The following is a 20,218-nucleotide window of genomic DNA, read 5'->3' on the forward strand; positions in this document are numbered from 1 at the left end:
TTAAGAGACACAAGAGAAAAGGGGTGATGAGTGATAACAGCAATAAAGAACTGGGGATAGGGAAAAGGGGGATTGGAGAAGAGCAAGGAAGATGCCAAAGGGCCTAATAACAGCTGTGATAGTGCCCAGGTGGTGGCCACTGTATGCAGACAAGGTAGTTGTCCAGTGAAGTTAGTGAAATTGAACTTGAAACAAGTCTTGAAAGTGACTCTCTACCCCCACCCATCCCTGATCCACTCACTCCCTGTCCTGACAGTCATGCACAAATATTTTAATAGCAATGCCTTGCATCTAGAGATTAAAGGCCTTATACAAGTGCTGTAAAAAAAATCAAGCAAGCATTGTTTTTGGATGTAGATTAGACGAGGAGCTCAGAAGGGGAGACGTGGGCAATCCCTGTGATTAGTCCTGTGATCTTCACGAGTATCCCTCTTCCCTCTCCCACGTAGCCTCGCACACTGCGCTAATGTTCCTGAGCCTGATTCTTTTCTAAATCCCCACCCCCTGCAATTTCATAGGAAGGCGCCTTCTCATTGTTTATTTATACTCTCGAATATTGCTTATCATATTATTTTACTTCAGAGCATCCCAAGAGAGTGATCACACAAATAAAAATTGTTTTTGAAATCTATAACTATACTGACATGGCTCTACAGATAGACTCAAATATATGTACAGGTCGGTATATTTAGACATAGTTGCTCCTGTATAAGTTACACATGTTTAAATATTAGAAACATGTCAAAAATGTCTTTTCCACCATACATATAATATTGTTAGCTAAACAATATAATTCTTCCTAATCAAATAACCACTGTGAAATACCTGATTCACTTTGCACCCGACAGCTGGGGCTGTAGCTTGTATTCCCAGCCAGGGCACAACGTAAGCACAATAGGAAAGGCAGAAACAGCTGCAAACTCTTGGGAGAAAACATTTGTAAAGCAACTTTGCCTTCAGGCTTCAGGGTAGGAAGGAAGTAAAATCATTTTACTGTTGCTTTTCATGTATGGCAGCTGTTTTTGCAAAAAAAAAAAAAAAAAAAAAGTCTATTCTACTTTGTAACAGAAACTCTATAGTATTATTAAAACACGAGTTGTAGAAACTTAGGCCTGGCCACAGATTTAGCACGTGAGTTCAGTCAAAACATTTACAGAAATGGTAGGTAGTTACTGTTCAGCTAGATAAAACTAGAAAGTCCCTTGTCTTTGCTGCACTACTGACTCCTCCCCTAACGTTATTTGCTGTAAACAAACTGGATCTCAGTAATGTTGATTGTTTGATCCTTCAGATACTTTAGGTTTATTTACATAAAATTTAATGGAATGGAATTCTCTTAGGCAAGTGTCAGAAACAGACTCTGTGGGTGTCAATAGTCCTTTGTACGCTTTGTTTGTAGTCTTGGTATTAGGTACGATTTTATCTCTCCTACCAAAATTTTAGTTCCTCAAAGGCAGGTTCTGTGTCACCGCTTTCTTTGCTTCACTTACTTGCCTAGTAAAGCAAAGTTAGTGCTTCCCAATATGTATTTGATGAAATAAGAGCCACCTGGTTTTGAAAAAAAAACAGTGATATCAGTACTTTCCATATATAAGTATCTACTTGTTTATTTTTCATCTTTAATGATTTATATGCACAGGTAATGGGCATAATATAGTTTCTTTCATGAAAATGCTGGGAAACAAGAATAAAACATTTGCCACAGCATTTCTGTTATAATGAGCCTGATGTATGACATATCACTTAGGTGGTGGAATCTGTCACACAGCAGAATTTACATAACTATTAAAGCAACCTATCTAAAAATAGGATTTTATTAGAACTTTAGATACTGGAAATAGGCCAGGAATCTTTTGATATAAAAAAATATCAGACCTAAAGTGTCTGTAGAAAGCTTATTATTATGAAACTGGATTGGAGAGGTAATAGATAATTTAGAAAAAAAGAAAAGCAGAAACAAAGATAAAGGGAAGCCAATCAATACAATGAACACATTAGGAATTCAATAGATGCTAGCTTCTTTTGTCCGCCATCAAATTTTTTTGGAATTCTATAGAGTAACAATGTAAACTAAAAAAACATAAACACAACATAATAGTATTAGGTAGTTAGTCAGACATGACGAATGTGGGGAAGACAAAGGAATGAAGTCCCAGCTCAGAGACCACCCAAAGAACACCTCATTTGTAGTTAAAGAGTCACTCTTGCATCCCTGAGAGACAAAGGACTGGAGGGCCATAAACCTATAGCTGGTTTAGTTTAGCCACAGGCACTTGCTTAACTTGCCATAACCTCAGCCTTTTTATACTATCATTATAATATCATGCCTATGCCTGGAAGTTCATGAATCTAATTATAACAGACTGAATTCTGGGTAAACACATGTGTACCAGGCAGGGGGTTATATAACAGCCAAATGTCAATTAAAATGACCTCACGTGCCAATCACCTAGGAACATCTTTGTAACCAGCCATCGTGGCCTTAATATATAGACTTTCCCTTCCACAGGGTTACAGCCCTCTTTGCTGTAATCCACTCCTCATGTGGAGTGTATTTCCATTTCCACGTGGTTAGCCAATTTAGGTGTGACTCATTTCTACCTCAAAAAATGCCTTTAAATAAGTCTTACCTCTCATAACTCTTGCTCTGCTGGAATTATCTCTGCGTCAGCAAAAAGAACTGAGACTCTCCAGTGTTACTGGGGCAGCACCAGAGTTCAGATTGCCCCATATGGTAAAAATAGCACACATTTTTATAAGGATAATAAATATGGCCACATTTCAAATATATTAGAGTGCTCGTCTGCGTGGGACAGGACTGGGCATTCCTTCTTCAAATTTTGAGGAGTTAAGCACAGAATTAAATGGTCTGAGGTGGGTAAATAAAAACACTAGACTGGTTAAGAGGGGGAAGGGAACAATGAGTGTAGTTGCCTGTGAAGCAATGGGAGGAGAGGAGACTGAGTGTGGGGATATTTAGATAACAGGATCTGTATGATTCCCTTTGAGCTAAGAAGATTTTATTAACATGTTTTATGACTTTGAAAAAATTCCACCATGCCCACTAGTATAAGAAAAACACGATTTAAAATGTGACAATGACCAATACCCAGACTGCTATAAAGGCAGTGATAATTTTTTAAAATATGTTTTGTAAAAGAATATAGGCAGAGAATGTACAGATGGGCAAGTCATAGGAAAACGGCATCATCCTCAATTGGTTTACTAGAAATCACTGTCTGACGAGGATGTTAATCATATCAGACGATTATGAAATAAGCATCTCTCTTTAAAAGAAACTTCTAGTATTCATAGAAATTCAACATTTCCTTAGATGCCATTGTCATTCTGCTTAATTAAGACTCTATTAAGGAACTCATGCAGAAAGTACTACACAATCACTATTAAAGCAATAAAACAGCCAACATAAGACCATTTTAATTTCTGTAAAGTGCTATGATTCTTGTATCTAAGAAACACAACTTCTGAAATACGAACTTTTATTGTATGGAAATACTGTTGCTATCTGTTAAAAGCATTTCTAACCAAAAATCCAGATTTTTTTTTTTTCAGTATTTGAACTTCTTTGTGTCTGACCCCATCATTTTGCAGAACCAAGAGAGCTGAAGTTACAATGGGATTTTGATGATAACGTCCCTTCCTAACTGCTGCCAATATTTCTCAATGATGAGAATGTTTCTTCTCATGGAGACGCACGGTTCACACAATAGCTCTCCTTTGATCCGTAGCTTCCCTTGAAATAGGAAAACATCGCCTGGAAGTGCTTTAATTGTTTCATTTTATTTTCCAATCATGTGATAGAAATCATGAATGGAAAAGAAAAAAAAAAAAAGAAACCCAAACCATTCTGGGCAAAGAAATGAAAAACAACCACATTTAAACCGAAAGCTTCAAGAATTTAACAAACATAGGCCATATACTTCATAAAAAAGTGGATCAGCTTTCATTGTTTTGCTTTCAGTCTTGTCTCTAGCTTCCATTATGATTTTCACTTTACAATATTTGCAAATACCTTACTGCAAAAACGAAAATGAACTAACTGCACAATAACAGATAAAACAGACATAGCCCCTCTCAGATAGCATTTACCTGCATGAAGCGACCCTCTGATGTCCCAAGGTTAGCGATGGTGAGGTCTCCTTTAATGAAGGTGGAAATAGACGTTAAGAGGACTTGGTTGAACTGGCCCATGAATAAGTCAACGCGCTGCAAAGCTGTGGTAAACTCTGTTCGATATTCATCACTGTGCACTTCACAGCCCGATGAATTTCTCAAAAGTGTCTGGAATAAAATATGGTCATAGAATGAATGTGAGTTCAGATGCGAGCAAGCTGGTAAGATACTTTTCTATGTGTCTTTTCAGAGCTTGGAGGGGAATGGCAAGAACTGTGCAGACAAGCTCAGATAGGCAGAAGTATTTCTAGTGACCTAAATGGCTCTAGCATCATTTAGACACTGAACTGGGGCAAACCTTACTATCATAGTTTGTACCATGGTTCATTACAAGCATACAGAGCTTAGCTGGTACTGTTTACAGAAAAATAAAACTATAAATGTCTCAGCCCTTGAAATAAAGGCAACGCTTCTAGCAGGCAAGTCCAATAAGATGAATTTCAACTAGAATAGTAATAAATGTTAGAGTCATACTGGGATATTATATTTTAAACCGTGTGCCTGCGTGCATCTGTATACACGGAGTTGGTGTGGAGTAGTGGTTGATAGATGATTCATGGGGAGGCAGCATAGCATAGACCCCAGATCCAAGTGCCTGCGTCAAATCTTGGTCCCTAATGCTTATTTACTTCATGGAGTCCCTCCAACCTCTCTGTGTTCATGAAACTCATGTTATCTCTATTTCAGTTCCCTATCTGTAAAAAAGAGAGAATTATAGGAATATGCCTTCCTTAGAGAACTGTTCTAAAGATTAAATGAGCTAGTTACCCAACACGCAGAGAACATCACTTACATATTTGTCATCATTAAAGCGAAAGGCTCAAAAAATGTAAAAGTTGTACATCAAATGCCTCAGTAACCAGCTACTAAAAGGCAATTACCACTCAATCAGGTATTTATCCTTTAGGTTCAACTTCAAATGGAAGGATTTTAAAAAATACTGTTCAGTAATATGACAATTAAGCACTGTGGATCACTCCCTTCCCTTGACACTTCGATCTCCCCGTTCTCTCTCTACTTTGCAGACTGCAACATTTATGTCTCTTCTGCAGGACCGTCCACAGCCTGGCTATCAATGTCAGGGTTTCTCAAGGTTCCATCCCAAGGCTGATTCTCTGCTTATCTTCGTACTCTCCCCAGGCAATCTCAGTCTCTCCCATGGTATCTGTGACTATTCAGTTGGCACCTTTGTACCTCCAGGCTACCCCTCTACTCTGAGCTAACTATGCATTTATCACACTGATTATGAAATCTGCACTCACATATCTCAAAGGCTCCAGGCTCAAAATGGCCAGAGTGGAAACCACAATCATCCCCCATTCCTCCAGGTGCACAAATCAGAAACCTAAGTGTCATTCCTGATTATTCCCCATAGACAGTTCATTACCAACTCCTATCAATTGTACTTTCTAAATATCTCCTGGATTCATCCAGTTTTCTCCACCACATCATCCTCTCTTTCCTGGATTACAACATGGCTTCCTAACTGGACATGCCACATCCAGTCTCATCCAATCTCTTTTTAGATCCAGTTTCTACACTACAGCCAGATTTTCTTCTTAAAACATAAATCTCATCATATCGCTCTGTTTAAAACACTTAATATGTCTCCCCATTGCTCTTAGGATAAAGGACACAATTTTTAACATGAACTGTAGGGCCCTGCATCATCTGGATACTAACCAACTTCTCCAGACCCACCCTGTACCATGCTCTCCTTTGTTCACTGTGCTCCAGTGAGCTGGCCGCCTTTCAGTTCTCCAAATATCTTATGAGTCCTTCCATTACAGAGTCTTTGCACATGCTGTTCCTTCCACCTCCATTCACCTTGTTAACTGCCATGCCTCCTTCAGATCTCAGTTTGTCATCATTTACTCAGGAGGCCAGCCCTGACCCCAATAGCTAAGTCAAGTTCCTCTAACACACACACACACACACACACACACACACACACACACACACACTGTTACAGCACTTGTTAACAGCTGCAACTACTATTTGGTTTTATGATTATATGATTGATGTGACACTTCTCCAAGTAGCTCCTTAGGATCAGGAACTTTGCTTGTTCACCACTGTAATTGCTTATAGTAGATGAAATATCACACATGGTAATTTTGCAGTAAACATTAATTGAATGAACAAACAAGTGAATCAATTATGGGTAGCTGGGAAATGATTGTGGAACTATGAACTAATATTACTAAAGCTATTTTTTTTTCAGGAATAAAAGTAGTTAAGAGTTTATAAGGTACAAATAGAGTGGCTCCTAACTATCTTGACAAGATAGTTTCAAACTGGTAAATCTGAGGGCAGATAACAGAGAGCGGGAGAATGTAGAAAGGAAAATGAAGGCAAACTTAGAAGAAAAAGAAAAAAAAGTTCATTCTTACACATCTTTGTATGTAGTTAAAAGTCCAGGAAAATGATTTGAAGACTAGAAATGCTCTATTATTATCCTATTATATTGATAACAATCAGAAAATTGTCATGGTATATTGTAAACCAACTCAGTGTTTAAGAACAAATTGAAAACTTTAGTTATGCTTATATAAAGTAACTTTACTCCTGAAGGTCAAACTTCCATCACATGGAATACAAAATTCTTACATCTACTGACTTTTACGTTTAAGAATCACCTAAAATGCTGTTTTATATAACTGTCTTCATTTTAAATGGTCATAAATTAGTCAACAGAATTTCTGAAATGCTAAACCTACTGACTTATAATTAATGAAATGTTTTAGTTCTAGACATTTATTTTGATATATTAATGAGTGCTATTTCACTATTTAATTAGAAGCTTTTCTTCACTAAAGTATTATAGATTGCTCTGAGTAGCAGATAACTGAGATGCACCAGCAATTCAATAACAACCAATTAATTGGTAATTAAGTTTCTATCGGTGATCAATCATCCATTTTGCAGAGATAGCCAGAACTAAGGGAATTTGCTTAAAGGAGCAAAGACCAGTTTTAAATCAAAGGCCATCTCAAGCATTCCATTATAGAGGTGACTGCTCTTCAGGGTCAGCTTTTGTGGTTATTTTGTTCCTTCTCTTGCTTGATCTTATTCTTTTTTTCTATAACTGGGTGACATTCCGGGAACTTTAAAGTCTCAAACTTGACCTTGAGTTCAGTGCTGGTGGAGATAAGATAAATTCGTTGGAATATGAAAGTTTGCTGTGTGTAGTGGATTCTTTGACTGTAAACTAGTAGCAGCTTTCTATCAACAAGAGGCCAAGAATTGTCTTATTCATCTTTTATCTCCACTGTGTTTTGTGCCCAGCTCACAATGTGTATTAATAACAGCTTGCTGAAAAATGAATGTAGCTGCAAAGTAACTAGGCATATAGCCTCCCCAACTTGCTTTGTGGTCTGCCTTGCTGAACAGGGTGAGCAGAATGGAGGTGAGATAGATCTCAGAGTGTCTGTAAACCTGCAGGAACTTGCTAATCTTTTTAAAATGACGGAAGAACAATACCACCAGAACTTTAGTCTCTTATTTCCTCATGTGTAAGGTGTAAATGTAGAACTCTGCAAGTAACATTTATATTGTGTACTTCAAGGCTTGTCCTTCAGGAAATAGTAAGGCCTCTAAATAGCACCTCTTCAAGGACTGATAGGATTAAGTTATGTCACTTATTCCCCCTCACAACAAGTTCCTAAGTATAGAAACATTGCATAATGTTGGAATAGGATCTACAGAACTCCTTGATTTTGAAAAATTGTGCAACTTGGAGCCAAAAAACAAACATCATGTCAGGTTCAGGTGGCATTCAAATTATAAGCCAGGGACCTCAACCTTTTTCTCTTTCATTTTCTCCATAACGGAGATCTGCAGGAGAGGGGTAGGGGCATTAGCTTCCAGGAAAAAGCAACATTCCAGGGTTCACTGCAGGAGAGGGGACTACTCCTTGTCTCTTCCTGCTGAGAATCCAGATAAACTCAATGACTGGGGTCAGGGTGGCAGGAACTGGCTTACAGAGCCGCATGCTGTCTTTCAGCTTGAATAGTAGAACTTTAACTATCAGAAAGCCTTGGTTTTAGCTCTCAGCATTGCAAAGATAAAGCGCTGTGCAAATATGATGAAATCTCAGTCTGATTCATTAGACAATGAGTGAATGTATTTGCCGCTTATTTGTGCAGGAAAGCTGGGGTGGCTTCTTTTTACCATTTTATACACAGTTAGCTCTGTGCCGTCTGGGGTGGGATTGGGTCCAACTGGAAAAGCAACATAGACTTGCTGAAGGGGTCTCCTTGCCACTCATACCTCCCTCAAAGCTAGAACATCTTGACCTTTGGGATAAAACTAAGCAAGGCTGGTGGAAAGCAGTTCTCTGGTACATCACCTGCTTTGGGGGACCACAGAAAAGTCCACAGAGAAAGTTCCACCCCAGCACCAGTTTGGGAGCCAAGACTAATGCTCTCTCTTTTGGTAACAAAGGGAGGAAGAAGGAAGGAAGGGAGGGAGGAAATCTCTCTTTTTCCTGTACCTACACTGTGCCGGGCACCGAGCTGGGCATTTTCACACACAACCAGACTCACAGCAGTCCTGTGAGCTCTTATCACACTCAGCTTTCAGGAAGAAGAGACTCAAGGCACCCAGAGAGGCAGCCACAGTGCTCAGTTCACAATGGAACTGGTGTTAGAATTTAGTTCTCTGATTTTCAAGGTCATGAATTTCTTCTGCTACTGTATACTATTCTGGGCAAAGTTCTGAAAGTTGCACAATTACAAAAATGAAAAGGGCCTCAGAGACCATCTTACTCCAGCCCCTAATTTTATGTATGGGAAACTAAAAGTCAGGGGAGTCTTAACTGTCAGAGAGCTGGAATCATTGAACAGAAGTTTATCATTTACGTGTAAAAAAACCTATAATTCTTGAAAGTAGGAAATGTAGATTCACCCACCTTTGATTCCTTTTCTGAGAGAAAGGCTAGAATTAACCATTAGTTTCTGGATAATGGCACAGAGATGACTAGCATTTTGAAGTGTTCTAATCAGCTTCGTCAGCTTTGCCCTCTTTATTATCTATTTTGATTAATTAACATTACCATCTTTCTATCCAGGTGACTTTGAAATTTCAGCCATCACCATCTCCTCTTTTTCTAGCATTTTCCATATCCAATCAGTTGTGAAATCCCACTAAACCCTGTCTGCAGTGTCTCTCCTGTGTAGCTCTCCAGCCACACCTGCGCCTCTGCACCTCAAGCTACGTATTTCTTCACTGGCCTTTGGTCTCCCAGCTCATCTGCCTTGAAGCAGTTATGCATCGTCACTCCCTTCTTCAAATCTCAGTTGCTTCCCAAAGGCCTGCAGGAAAAGTCTAAATTCCTTAGTAGGGCATCCAAACCTGCCTCGACTTACATTTTTAGGCTTTTTTTCCATTAAGGTGAAAAGTCAGGTGACCATCTAGGACACCGAATGAATCTCAGAGTGGCTATCCTGGCACAAGACTCTCCCCATCCTTGGATTCTTGCATTTGCTCTGGCTCCTCCCGCTAGGTCATGGACTCCCACTCCCGCTCATGTAAACCTGAAGCCTGGCTCTCTTCAAAGTCTCTCTTTATGAGGTTTTTTGAATGATGGAAGTAATGTGTTTTAATGAGTGTGTAAGGGGTATAGTGACAAAGAACAAGGTGGATAGTATAAGGGTACAGGAAGATATCACATACCTTGAAATATGAGTCAAGAGGGAAATTAAAAAAAATTCACCAAAATATTGTTTAGGCAGAGACATATGTGTTGTACAACTAAAGGAAAGTGAAAGATGAGCAAACTGTTCACAATCATTATTTATCCACTTTTCTGGAAGGGAGAGGGATATTACTGGGGCAGGACACACAAGGAGCTTCAAAGACCATGGTAACATTCTCTTTTTTAAGCCCGGTGGTAGAGGAATCAGTATTTTATTTTTCATATACCCAACACACATACATATACACACAGTACATGATTCTTTTGCATATATTAATAGATTTTAATAAAAATAAATTTTAAAAGAAAACAATGAGTAAATGGGAAGTGAGAGAGCCTATTTTGAATTTTTTCCCACCCTGATTTTTTGATCTCCTAAGCAGATTTGAAACATTCACAGCTTATCTCAGCTCACAGGAGCTCACAATAATAACGTTAAATAACATCTGCATAGTGGATTATGGTTTTCGAAGGACATTATTTCTTCAGATCCTCTCAAGTCTGGGAGTTGGGTTTGTTTTGATCATTGAATTTTTACAGAGGAAGAAACCGAGGTTCAGAGAGTTGTCAGTAAAGATTACAGCTTACTGATAGACTCCTACAGTATTTCTGAGACAAAGCCATACTCTAGGGCTGGTCTAAGGACCTGGTAGAAAAGAACGAGCATGCCTGTAGGTCAGGACCCGGAGAGGAGTTGATGAGTTGCATGACCTCAGGCAACTTGATCTTTCTGGGTCTGAGTTTTATTTTACTATTATTTAACAAACATTTGTTTAGAGTGTTTAAAATGTGTCAGACACTCTTCTAAGCACTTTACAAATATTAATTCACCTAGTCCTTATAATATTCCCAGGAGGAAAGTGAAGCACTGAGTGGTCACATAACCAGCAGGGGCAGAGCTAGGACTAAAGCTAGGCCATCTGGTCCCAGGGCCTTCACCCCAGCACCAGGCTACAAGTTCCTTGTCTGCAGAGAGAGGGGTAGACCGAGTTGAGTGTAAAGTTCTCTATGGCTTTTCAAAGCCTCCCCTGAGCTTGGAATCACCAAACTGCCATTAGCTTGCAGTCAGACCAAATGATCACTCAGGGTGCTCAGGAGGCCATAAGTAAACAGTCCCTGCTCTCCAGCCACCAAGAACTACTCCAAAACAGAGATTCTGGAGACATATGCCTATTCCATAAGAAGTTTTGACAAGCTTTTAATTTTTCAAGGTTTATCCTCTTCTAAAATAATTATATGATGTCAATTCTGAGAATCAATGGTAAACTTTTGTTTTTAATTTTGAAACGTTATAAATTGCTTCCTTAACTCAAAGGCTTAAATATTGTTATAGGGCTAAATAATAGAAATTATTCTATAATTCTTAAGCCTTGCAATAATACTTTAATTATTTTAGTCTTTCTTTACCTTTTCATGAGTACTTGTTAGATTTTTTTTAACTTGGCTCAGACATGCACCATTTTTTTTATAAAAAGAAAACTGAATCTATTCGATTCAAAATGTTTCCCCTAATTAACATTATGATGCATGCAGTGAATATGCAATTACATTTAATTCAGTATAATTAAGGATGTGATATATTTAAAATAGTGATTCTTTTAATTGATCTATAAGACGGATTTAGCTCATCTATAGATAATTTAAATCAGTCTTGCAGATAGATTTTTTAAAATGTACTATCTTGTAAAATCTTTGCCAGTTCACTCATACCAGCTCTCTTCCCTCCTTGCCCATGACTAAATTAACAGAAGCAGTTTAATATAAACATTATTCATAATTATACTTTGTAAAGATTCTACGGACACGTAGTAATGGCTTTCAGGAGGATACATGTTTCAAAATAGAAAGTCCATCTTTGCCCAGGGCTTTTCATATAGTTGGCTAAAAACTCTACTGCTTTAATTTCAGGAATTCCACTTAGCTTATTTTTCTAAATTTCACTCCTGTGAAATTTCACTCATGTGCTCCCTTCTCTTTATTAAGTGGGACTGGGAGAGGGGTGGTCTGGAACTGACCATAGGCAGAGGCATAGGGCTTTGAACTTCAGTTTCAGGTTATGTTTCTTTCAGAGATATTTTAACTTCTCTCAGTCTGTACTCAAATGTCTAAGATGTGAATATTGAAGTCTGATTCTTTGTAAAATGCAGAAGAGTCAGTTCTCTTGGCCAGACTGTTAGAGTGGTGTGGCCAAACCCTAAGAATCCGGTTATGTTGTTTTGTGTTATGAAGAGGACTCAGCCTGATGATGTCCTCAGTGCACAGTTTAAAAGAAAGATGCTTCCTCAACACTTCTACTGCCACAAACTCCCCTTGATGAAGTAATCTTGTCTCACAACTTCAATAGCTACGGGGGTTTATGACAAGCTGAGATCTCAGGTAGAGTTCTAGCAGGGGAGGAAAGTGGGAGCAGTTAAAGGGTTGATTAGTTTCTAGGAAGGAAGAAAGGGTGTCATCTTTGGCTGTGTGTTCATTCTCAGATGGCCATGAATGTAGCACAACTAGGCATGTGGCCAGCCAGCTGCTGGCTCAACACTGGTGATTCACAGGATGATGGATGCTGTCTCGTGGTGATGACCTAACTTCACACAGCCAGTGGCATTCTCTCTTCTGAGGACCAGCCCTGTCTCTGCAACTGTCTTCAGGCCAAGTTTAAATATGCCGGATAATACTGAAACTCATAATTTTTCTTTCTCAACTGACTCCCTCTTCTAGCTTCCTATTCCTATATGACATCAATAGCTACTTTCTCCCCAAGTGTGAAGTCTTGGCTCTCTTTGACACGTCCTTTTCCTTTATTGTTTATATCCACCTATCAATACTTAATCTTGTACTTGGCTTCTTATAGTCTGATTTCCTTGATTCCAGAACCTCCTTGTTCAATTCTACCTCTATAAATATTTAGTGTAATGTTCCCCAAACACCTTCTTAGTCAAGTCTAGTGGTACCCACCCTGGCCTAGTGGAAAAGAGCACGGGCTCGGAGTGGTGCTGCCCTCATAAGCCCCAGTTTTTCACTTATAAAATGGAGAAACACATACCTAATAGAATTGTTTTGAGGTTTAAATAAAATGAATCCAGTGTCAGCAACATATTAAAGAGTCACTTCCTTTATTCATTTAGTTATTCAAAAATATTTCTTGAGACCTGTACTAGGTTGAATAGTGTCCACTCCGGAAACTGCTGTTCACTTGGAACCTCAAAATGTGACCTTATTTGGAAATAGGCTCTATGACATGTAATTAGTTAAGAATATTGAGATAAAATCATCCTGGATTTAGTGTGCATCCTGAGTCCAATGACTATTACCTTTGCAAAAGGAGAGGACACACAGACATTCACAATGAGGACGGTCACGTGGAGGCGGAAGCAGAGACTGGAGTTATATGCTGCTACAACCTGAGGAATACCTGGGACCACCGGAACTGTAAGAAGTAAGGACGGCTTCTTCCCTAGAGCCTTCGACGGGAGCATGAACTTAGCCAACACCTTTATTTCAAACTCTGGCTTCCAGACTACATATATTCTGTTGTTTCAAGACACAAAGTTTGTAGTAATTTGTTACAGCAGCCCTAGGAAACTAATATAAAACCAAACTATGTGACAGATATTGTCCTGGGTGCTATAAGGATATAGCCACAAACAAAAAAATTTAAGGCCCTGTCCTTCTGAAACTTAAATGCTTGTAGTTATTATTATTACTGTTATTGGTCTAATGATTCTTTATAATGCTCATAAGGACAAAGGCCAAAATTCTAATTACTTAGATTAACAAGCCTTGGGTTCCTCATCTATAAAATGGAAACACTCATACCTATCTAATAGAATTACTTACACCTAGTAAGGTTAAACCTGTTATTTGTCCATTATTAATTTCCATTATTCTCTAAAGCAGAGGTTGGCATCCTTCTTTTATAAAGGGCTAGATAGCAAACATACTAGGCTTTGAGTACCGCAGTGTCTGCGTAACATATATTAGTTTGTGTGTTATTTTCTAACCCTTTAAAAATATAAAAATAGTTCTTAATTTGCTGGATGTGCAAAAATAGGCCAGAGTTTGCCAACTCTAGCAAATGCTTCCAGCTAGAATGGCACCATGCACACAGGGAGACAAGAGCTAGACACACAAAACAGCTAATTAGTAATGCAAAGCACACGGAATATAGTTCACAGGTAAGTTCTGAAGACACTGGTACAGGTAGTAAATGCTATAAGATGAGGAAAAGGATAAGATCAGTGTGGGCTTCAAAAGCTGGAGAGGGCTCATGGTGGAGGCTGAAGTTGAGCCAGGTCTTGACAGAGGTTGGATTATTGAAGAGGAAAGATTTGGAGCAGAATATATTCCATGTGTATGTGTGTATGGGTTTATACACACATGTGCACAAATGCATTTATGTATAAATGAAATAAATATGTATCCATCCAAGGTATATGTCAGATATCTCTTTTTGAGGTATCCTCAGGATTCAAGACTCAGAATTCTACAATGATAGGGCTTTGGAATTCTAAGAGTTAAAATTCTGCTTCTTTATCATCATTTCCTAAGGTGAATCAGACCTGAAACAGACCAAGTCCATGTGGTTTTGGTTAGCAACCTTCATCCTGCACTTCAGTCACAGCCAGGAGTGACAGAGTGATTCATCAAGAAAGTTGTTCCCAGCGAGGCAGATTTTAATGCTTAGTGCGTAGAGATTTTCTGCTTTTCTCTATTTGGTTAAAAAACAACAACACAATTTTTAATGTACTTACTCAGAGGAATATGAGATACTCAGAAGACAGAACATTGACTACCTTGCACTGACCGAGAAAACAGAAGCCGTTCTTCCTGTAGGTGATGATATGTCTGTTTATGGGGCCAACAGTGTCATGCTCAACAGAAACAGGCTGATGAATGCCTTGGTGGATGGCCAGGAGAGGTGAAAGACGGATGAAGCCAGAGTCCTTCAACTGTGCCCAACATATTGTTTAAGCCCATGACTGGCATCCAGCCTGTCAGCACTGTCAGCACTTCTTATCCTCCCTTTCCATCTTACCACTGAGCAGCGAGACTCCTCACTCACCTTCTCTCCATGTTCCTGACTAAAACTGTGCATCAGAAACCTCCATTTGTGAGCCATCCTTCTAACCGCCAAAGTCCCTGAGGCCTTTACCAAACTCTCTATCTTTTTTTGTCCCGAAGGGTTTTATTTGAGGCATCTACACAAGGACACCGACCTCTGTGCCACAGTTTCTTGATGGACATGTTTCCCTCACTGCCCTTCTGTGTGACCTTGGCTATCTCAGAGTCCTCCTGGGTGACGTGCACCCACCATTCTCACAGGGCACACCTGCTGGCTTTGGTGCACACACTCTTCGCTTCAGCCCGATGCTCCTGGCATGAGCTCAGAAATTTTTTCTCAGGTTAATCCTCCGGAGTCAGGTTCATTTTTCAAGAATGGCTCTTTAAGATGTCCAGCTGAGTTTCCTCTTGGGGTGCGGGGGGAATGCAATTTTTCTGTCGATGCGCTCTGGGCAAAGCAGAGCTGAGTCCAGGATATCATTATTAGTAGCCATGAAATTGGCTACTAATCAAGTAGCCTTGATATTCTTGGTGGCCTCATACCCATCCAGCTGGCTGAGCAGCTCCAGCGCTGTGTGCTGCACTGCACTGTCCCCACCAGAACCTCCCTCCTGCTGTGAGGAGCAGACAGAGTCGCTTCTGTCCATGACGATGATAGATGGAGTGTGTCCTCGTGCCATGACAAATAGCTCTCTCACCATTCTTGCCCCTTCCCTGACGAATTTCTGTACAATTCAGAGCCAGACAACAAATAAGGGAACAGTCTGTGTGATGAGCCACCGCCAGCCCAACAGTGTCTTCCCAGCACCTGGGGTTCATACCGCAGCACTCCCTTGGGCTGCATGATGCCCAGGGCTTCAAAGATGCCTAACGGGCAGCTGGAAAACTTCTGTGATCTCCTTGATCTGCTTGGCCAGTCCACCAATCATCTTGCAAGTTGACTCTGGCACCTTCTTCACCGTCATTAGTGACAACAGTGGGGTCTGCTTTGTCTGGAAGAATCTTGTGCAGAGTTTCACTGTCATTTCTTAGAGCCACCCAGCAATTGGGTGTCAATCATCGATGTTGATGTTCTTGTCCACATCTATGACAAACTTGCCCTCAGGATGTACCTTAACCAACATTTCTTCTTATCCATGGCCCAGATCATTTCCTCCACTAGGAGCCCTGTTCCTGCAGCAGTGTGGCTCCTCCTGCAGTAGGTGGACTTTGGCATTAAACTCATTTTTCTGTGCCTGCAGCCTCTGGCAATTTTGGCTCTTATTCACATTCAGCTGGAGTTCTTCAATCATGGACAGATAATATTGGTGGAATTCATGGCCTGCCTTCCCCTCTTCCAGCTCCATTTTATAAGACTTTCAGGAGGATCAAGAGATGCATATATGGGAGTGCCTTGTATCAAGTCAGACACTATACAGACCTGAGGTGTTATTACTACTGGCAGAGCCAGCAGGAAGGACCGGTGCCCTGTTTCCTGTCACTCGCAGATGGGCCCATTCCGGCTCCCATGCCTCTTCTCCCGCAGCTTCCACTGTATCTTCCTCTTCTGATCCCCTTTCTTCCAATCTTACCACATCTACATTAAGGCCAAACTTAGGAAAGCTTTCTGTACCAAGCATGTACTTGGTGCCTATGAAGTGGTGCCACTGTGGAGTCTAATCCTACGGTCACAGTAAGGGTGGTATTGAAAAAGACCTTCTACTTTTCCTTAACCCAATCATTATTTTCAACTTGAAATCACAGATTGATGGTCAATAATCAAAATCTGTGGATTCAAATGTAGACTTCATGGTTGTGGGGCACCTCTCCTGGTACCACTGCTTGAGTAATATCCACCAGAAGGTGTTGCCTAAAGTCCCTCACACAGACAGCATCACCCACTAAAAGGGCAACCTTGTCGGCAGGCTCCAGAAAGCCCTAAGGAGCAGGGAAGCTACTCTATCTTTTTTCTTTTAATGGCTTTAATTGTGTTTTTCCAATTTTAATTGCAAAGCTCTGGAATTCCTGTCTAGTCACCTCTCTATAGTCATCTTTTCTTCTCTAGTTTTTCTCCTCTTTGATCCATCTTCATCTCAAACTGGTGTATGGACGAGGGTGTGTGTGTGTGTGTGTGTGTGTGTGTGTGTGTGTGTGTGCACGTGTGCACAGGTGCCCGTGCACAAGCACGTGCATGTAAGGAAGGGGCATAGGTAATGGTGAGTGACTCTTTCCAGAATTTATTCAGTGCTAATTTAACTTTTGGAAATGCCTCAATTCTATAAGTTAGTTTTTAGAGATTTGGAGGAGAAAATGAAAAACTGTTGTATCTAAAAATTATTTTTACTAGTCAACATTTTACTACATTATTTGAAATTTGGAGGCTTTGTCATAATTATTTACTCATTTGATACATACATTGTTAAGTACTTGGGATGTGGTGATAAAAGCCAAAGTTCACATCTTCAGGGGGTTAACATGGGAACCAGTGAACATGTTACCAGAGTATGGTAAGAGATATGATAGAAATAATCAAAGAGTGCTACTGAGGTACTCAGAAAAGGCAGCTTATCTAGAATGGAGCATGAGGGGAAAGCTAGAAGAGATTTCCTGGGGAAGAAAATGCTTGAGTTGAGTTGTAAAGAATAGGGAGAAAGTGTTAAACGGATAAAATGACTGTATTAGAGAATTTGAGGCAAATAAAGTAATATGTGTTAACACAGGGTTGTAAGGGAGACTGCTGGATTCTGGAACTACTAGGACAGGTTGATACACATATACAGATTATACAGGGAATTCATACATCACAACAGCGAAAAACCAAATAACCCAATTAAAAAATGGGTAAAGGACCTGCATAGACATTTTTCCAAAGATGACATACAAAAGTCCAACAGATGCATGAAAAGGTGCTTAATTTCACTACTCATCAGGGAAATGTAAATTAAAAACACAATGAGATATCACTTCATATCTGTTAGGATAGCTATTATAAAAATAATAAAAGATAAGAGATAAGCGCTGGAGAGGATGTAGAGAAAAAGGAACCCTTGTACACTGTTTGTGGAATATAAACTGGTACAGCCACTGTGGAAAACAGTATGGAGGTTCCTCAAGAAATTAAAAATAGAATGACCACAGAATTCATCCATTCCACTTCTGAGTATATATTCAAAGGAAACAAAACTATTATCTCAGAGAGATGCCTATACTCCCATGTTCATTCAAGCACTATTTACAAGAGCAAACATATGGAAACAACCTAAGTGTCCACCAATGAATGAATGGGTAAAGATGTGGCATGTGTGTGTGCATATATGTATGTATGTGTGTATATACACACACACACACACACACACATACACACAACAAAATATTATTCAGCCTTGAAAATGGAGGAAATCCTGTGGTTTGAGACAATATAATGAACCTTTTATGCTAAATGAAATAAGCCAGACAGAGAAAGGCAAATAGTACATGGTTTCACTTATATGTGGAATCTAAAAAGAAAAAAGTCAAACTCATAGAAACTGAGAGTATAAACGTGGTTGCCAGGGGCTAGGCAGTGGGGTCAAGGGACAGGTTGGTAAAAGGGTACAAACTTTCAGTTAAAAAATGAATAAGGTCTGAGGATCTAAAGTATAATATGGTGACCCCAGTTGATAACACTGTATTGTATAACTGAAATTTGCTGAGAGTAGAACTTAAATGTTTTCACATACAGAGAAAAAAGAATGATAGATTAAGGGTAGGGTGCGGTGGCAGGGGTGTGCTTGAGCCATCTTGTACTAGATTATAGAGCCAAGAGCGAACATTTTTTCCTAATTCTTATTCAGTGTTTTTACCTTGGTAGCTTGAAATTGGCTTAGTGGGGGTATCTCCACCATGGGAATGTGTAAACAGTACACATCAGGGGCTCTACTCCCTCTCCCCTCAGAGTTAAACACCTACCAGCACAACACTTGGTGTGAGGGAAGACCAAGAAATAGCCAAGGCTCAGGCACAAAACTCTTTGAAAATCACACTAAAGACTGTGGAGTTTACTCTGAAACCATTGGGGAATCCTCAATTTATTTTAACAGATGCTATTACACAAACGGGTTTGTTTTGGGGAAAGATTACTTACTCCAGCAGCAGTATGGAGACAAACAGATTGACTGGAGATGAGGATGGAGCCAGGGAGATCAGTTTTATCTTACTGGCACTATTTTCAACACACTAACTCAAAACCTGTCTGGAATGATAACAGTTTTCTGTCTCTGCTTTGCATATATGTAGAAGGAAAGAAACAAAGATCTTTAAACTTCATGTTTACTATGAATGAGACCGGGTTTTTGGAAGAAGGAATAGAAAAAGCAGACTGAATTAGATCGTGCTAATGATGAAGGCTGAGATAGGCTGAATGATTCCCTGGAAACATTAAGTTTCTTGATTAAATTAGTTGCACCCAAACCAGCAGCTGGATAAGGTGCTTAAGAAAGTCTTAAATAAGGCTGATACACAGAATGAGAATGTCAACATGGGTTAATGAATGAGAGAGGCTGTATAAACTATTACTTAAACCCAATTGAGGGTTTCCTGAACCACTAGGGAATTAGGTTGAGGGTGATAGACAAGAATAAGACTAGAAAGAAACAGAGCATTGAACAAACAAGAGTTTATTTCAACTTGTGATTTACTCAGAGTTTAGAGTATAAATTGAAAGCCTTGCCAGTAGTAAAAAAAGTAAGATAAAGCTATGCCATCATTGTTATTAAAATAATTGTCCCCTCATTCACTGGAACAGAGATTTTATTATATATTGGCAGAGAAAATAGAAAATTTGACCGTTTCTTAACTAGTTCTTGAATCTCCAGTGTACAGACTATTAAATGAGGCACTGGAAGTTATAACAGCGGATTCTGAAGGCCCAGAGAATGCAAGCAAAGCTTTAATATCTAAAGCTCACAGAAATACTAAATTAATATTTGCTTATGAAAATTTAGGTGTTTACTTTCCAAATATTTCATAATCCTTCCCTTTTCATGAGTTCATCTGCATTCAGTTAGATTGTTATCTTATCACTAGTGTTATAAGATACTCAATATCATATAGTTTACGCCACAGCTACCCAAGATCCTGTAATAATTTAGAGGGTTTTCTTTTCTTAAATAAAAAACTTTCTTTTGTTAGGTATGGTAAAGTCCGTGTGTATATTTTTCTATGATCTATAACAGTGTCCAAATGGTGAACTTCAAAATTTTAATACTGAGGTGAATATGTTTTCCTGTGCAGAATCTACTAAAAACAAATAGA

The 20,218-nt window shown here is 39.3% G+C and overlaps 1 protein-coding gene and 1 pseudogene across 6 annotated transcripts in view; both read right to left on the reverse strand.

Annotated features, from left to right (window-relative positions):
• MET (MET proto-oncogene, receptor tyrosine kinase) overlaps positions 1 to 20,218 on the reverse strand; it is a 116,404-nt gene that overhangs the window by 59,569 nt on the left and 36,617 nt on the right. For all 6 annotated transcript variants that reach the window (XM_011372392.2, XM_011372386.2, XM_011372390.2 and 3 more), the window contains one exon: positions 4,111 to 4,302. In XM_011372392.2, the coding sequence (XP_011370694.1) occupies positions 4,111 to 4,302 (192 nt within the window). The remainder of the gene's footprint in view (positions 1 to 4,110; positions 4,303 to 20,218) is intronic.
• Positions 12,983 to 17,850, reverse strand: LOC111746950 (annotated as a pseudogene).

This window comes from Pteropus vampyrus, unplaced genomic scaffold, assembly GCF_000151845.1.
Source record: "Pteropus vampyrus isolate Shadow unplaced genomic scaffold, Pvam_2.0 Scaffold206, whole genome shotgun sequence".
NCBI lineage: Eukaryota > Metazoa > Chordata > Mammalia > Chiroptera > Pteropodidae > Pteropus > Pteropus vampyrus.